The sequence below is a fragment of the Octopus bimaculoides genome, chromosome 9 (assembly GCF_001194135.2).
Source record: "Octopus bimaculoides isolate UCB-OBI-ISO-001 chromosome 9, ASM119413v2, whole genome shotgun sequence".
Classification (NCBI taxonomy): Eukaryota; Metazoa; Mollusca; class Cephalopoda; order Octopoda; family Octopodidae; genus Octopus; species Octopus bimaculoides.
The window spans coordinates 90,850,890-90,854,768 of record NC_068989.1 but is presented as its reverse complement, the minus strand read 5'-3'; the positions used below and the strand labels follow the sequence as shown (position 1 = coordinate 90,854,768).

The following is a 3,879-nucleotide window of genomic DNA, read 5'->3' as shown; positions in this document are numbered from 1 at the left end:
ATATATGTGTGTGTGTGTGTGTGTATATATATATATATATATATATATATATACATATATAGCATGAGAGAATAACAGGAAGCAAGTAAGTGGTATTTCTGTAATTGATAACAGACAACAAATAATTATAAATTCAATTATGATTTATAATTATTCATCATCATCATCGTCGTCCTTTAACGTCCGCTTTCCATGCTAGCATGGGTTGGACGGTTTGACTGAGGTCTGGAGAGCCAGAAGGCTGCACCAGGCTCCAATCTGATCTGGCCATGTTTGTACAGCTGGATGCCCTTCCTAACACCAATCACCCCAAGAGTGTAGTGGTGTGCATTTTACGAGCCATTGGCATGGGGACCATTCAGGCGATACTGCAACCACCATGCTTGAATGGTGGTTTTTACGTGTGATTATTGGTTACTGAAAAGATCTAAAATGGAAAAGACCAATACATTGCTCCTCATTATTCTCTCAATGTCGTGCAATAAGACGAGACCAGGTGGAAAAAAACAAAAAAAAACAAGCCACTGTCCGACAGGGTGAGGCAGAGAAAGAGACACAGTAAGAGACTGCTTGGAAATTTGAAATGGATGAGAAATGGTTTGGTACCATCACCAGCCAAGGAACAACTAGGGAAAATAATTACTTTAAGATCCTGCGAGATTTTTCAGTAAAAAGTGACCATGTAAAAGCATCAATACATCTAATTAGGATAGAAAAAGAAACACAAAAAAACAATGTGGATAAGTTTTGATTAAGTAATTGATTGATTGATTGATTGATTAATGACTAAGATTGCAATGTTGGTTAGGTTACATGGTAACTTTTGTCTTTTATTTTTAACTTGTTTCAGTCATCGGACTGTGGCCATGCTGGAACACCACCTTGACAGGTGCAGTCAAAGAAATCAACCCCAGGACTTAGATTTTTAAGTCTGGCATTTATTTTATCAGTCTCTTTTGCCAAACTGCTAAGTAACAGAGGTGTAAACAAACCAACAGCGGCTGTCAAGTAGGGGAAACAAACACAAATACAAGCGGACACATGCATACATACGCATACATAAACACGTGCACCAGACATGCTTCCACACAAGTCTTGTCTACCAAATTCTTTAGCAAAGCTTTGGTCAGCTCAGGATAACAGTAAAAGACATTTGCCCAAGGTGTTGTGCAGTGGGATCGAACTGGAGACCACACGGCTGAGAAGCAAGTTCCTCAACAACACAGCCATGCCTGCACCACGATCAACAAACACAACCACCACCACCACCACCACCACTGCTATACAAAGAACGACAAGAGAAAGGTACATCAACAGCAACAACAACAATAATAATACAAAGAGCAACTTACTGCTGTACAATATGATCTGAATGGTCCTCCGTGAGCTGATAGAGGGACGGAACCTTCTCCAAAGCACCTCTTAGGTGGTTCGCTTCCTTTGTTGGTGGGGTCGTAAATCGTGATTGTGACGATGTAAGATTCGTTTTGATTGGTGGCGTTGCTAAACTGCTGGGACTGAACCCCTGGACGTTGTTGGAACTGGTATTGACCATGTGCCTCACTGACGATGCATACCCAGGTGGACTGTGACCAACACCTGGTCTCGGTCGTACAGAACTGATGCTAGAGCGCAGCTTCAGGCTGCAATACGGTGCTGACACGAACGGGTTGCTGTGCGGACTGGTTGCAGCAGTGGCACCTTCGAGTGGGGCAGAGAAGGTACTGGACGTCATGGTCGATGCGGAGCTGGAACACGGCACTGTGTGACCTGTGGGGGAAGAGAGAGAGAAGGGAGAGATGGTGAGAGAGTGTGTGAGAGAGATAGTAGTGAGAGTGATGGTGGTTGACTAAGTGAGAGGGAGAGATGGTGAGAGATGGTGAAAGAGACAAACAGACAGACAAACAGACTGAGAGAGGCATGACAATGTGTAAATTGGAGTATAGAGACAGACAGAGTGACTGAGTGATAAGAAATGAGGGCATTTTCTTGTGTGTGTGTGTGTGTGTGCACCACCATCATCATCATTTAACGTCTGTTTTTTCATGCTGGCATGGGTTGGACAGTTCGACAGCTGTTGGCAAGCCAGAGAGTTGCACCAGGTTTCAATTGTCTGCTTTGGCATGGTTGCTATGGCTGGGAGCCCTTCCTAACACCAACCACTTTACAGAATGTACTGGGTGATTTTAATGTGGCACCAGCACAGGTGCTTTTTATAGGGCGCTGGCACATGTATATATGTGTGTCATTGGTGGTGGGGCTGCATGCTCCACTGGATGTGTAAGAAGCTAGGATGCTCTGCTGGATGTGTAATGTCAGTGTGCATACACGACAGAGTGTAAGCACCCTGAGAGAAAAGTTGGACATAAGAAGCATCAGACGTGGTGTGCAAGAAAAACAACTGCGCTGGTATGGTCATGTGTTGCATATGGATGAGGACAGCTGTGTGAAGAAGTGTCACACCCTAAACGTGGAGGGAGCCTGTGGAAGAGGTAGACCCATAGACACCTGGGATAAGATTATGAAGCATAACCTTCGAATGTTGGGCCTCACAGAGGCAATGAAAAGTAACCGAGACTTTTGGAGATATGCGGTGCTTGAGAAGACCCAGCAAGCCAAGTGAGATTGTAGCTGTGGCCGATGCCAGTGTCACATAACCGGCCCGTTTAAAAGTACCCTTTAATCGTCAGGCAATATGCTGTGCTCAACACCAGTTGAGTCAAGTGAAATCATAGTTGTGAAGGTGGTCGACTAAGCACCATTCGAGTGAGGTCGATGCCAGTGCTGGTGGCATGTAAAAAGGCACCTTTCGAGTGTGGCTGATGCTAGTGCCGCCTCACTGGCTCCTGCGCTGGTGGCACATAAAAAGCACCCACTACACTCTCTGAGTGGTTGTGTTTGGAAGGGCATCAAGCTGTAGAAACTTTGCCAGGTCAGACTGGAGCCTAGTGCAGTCTCCTGGCTTGCCAGTCCCCCAGTCAAACCATCCAACCCATACCAGCGTGGAAAACGGACGTTAAACAATGATGATGCGTGTCCGCATAAAAGTTTTAGATGCATGTATGTACATAGAGAGAGACAATAGGAAACAGGTGGTTGATTGTGTAAATGTACCTGAGGGCTTGAATTTTCCTCGGTGCTGTGGAGAGAGGTTGAGGACCCCGCTCAAGGATAGAGCACATGCTTGTTGCAGTTTCCTCACCAAATACTTCATGCTGGAACACAAAAGATGGAAATGAAGATAATACATTACACAACACAGAAGCCATGAAGTTTCTTCTTTAGGAAATTTTTCAAAACATGAAAATACAATTGCATGAAATTAACACCATTAGAATACTGGTATTTCTTTTTTTTTTAACATAAGATGACAATCAGAAGGTGACCATCCCAACAAGATTAGGATTCAAAATCTTAAAAGGTGAAACCAGCCGGTCTTAATCTCTTGGTCAAACCAAGACAATTATTACAAACAGGAAAGGAATAAGAACTGGACCCTGATGGACACCTATCTGCAAACTACACTATATTCCTCACTGAGCTCACCATTGATAACTTTCACCAAGCTGATGGCATCTCTGTACATGGTTCATATGACTTACACATGCTAATCATGTACAGTAACCCCCTCAACTATCACGGGTGTTACTTGCCTAACCCCCCGTGATAGGTAAAGATCCACAAAGTAGAAACAGTACTGTACTGTATATGTTTCTTTTTATTGTTTTTATATTTTGCATATATTTATTTTATTATAAATGCAAAACAACACCACGGAAGAATCGACACAAGCTTAAATAATAAGCTATGATAGGTGAACCGCAATATGGTGAGGGATTACTGTGTGTATGTGCATATATATATATATATATATATATA

The 3,879-nt window shown here is 43.3% G+C and overlaps 1 protein-coding gene across 10 annotated transcripts in view; it reads right to left on the bottom strand.

The window, feature by feature from the left end:
* LOC106868309 (A-kinase anchor protein 9) overlaps positions 1-3,879 on the bottom strand; it is a 351,276-nt gene that overhangs the window by 2,730 nt on the left and 344,667 nt on the right. For all 10 annotated transcript variants that reach the window (XM_052970882.1, XM_052970883.1, XM_052970887.1 and 7 more), the window contains 2 exons: positions 3,115-3,215; positions 1,353-1,770 (listed from right to left, as the gene is read on the bottom strand). In XM_052970882.1, the coding sequence (XP_052826842.1) occupies positions 1,353-1,770; positions 3,115-3,215 (519 nt within the window). The remainder of the gene's footprint in view (positions 1-1,352; positions 1,771-3,114; positions 3,216-3,879) is intronic.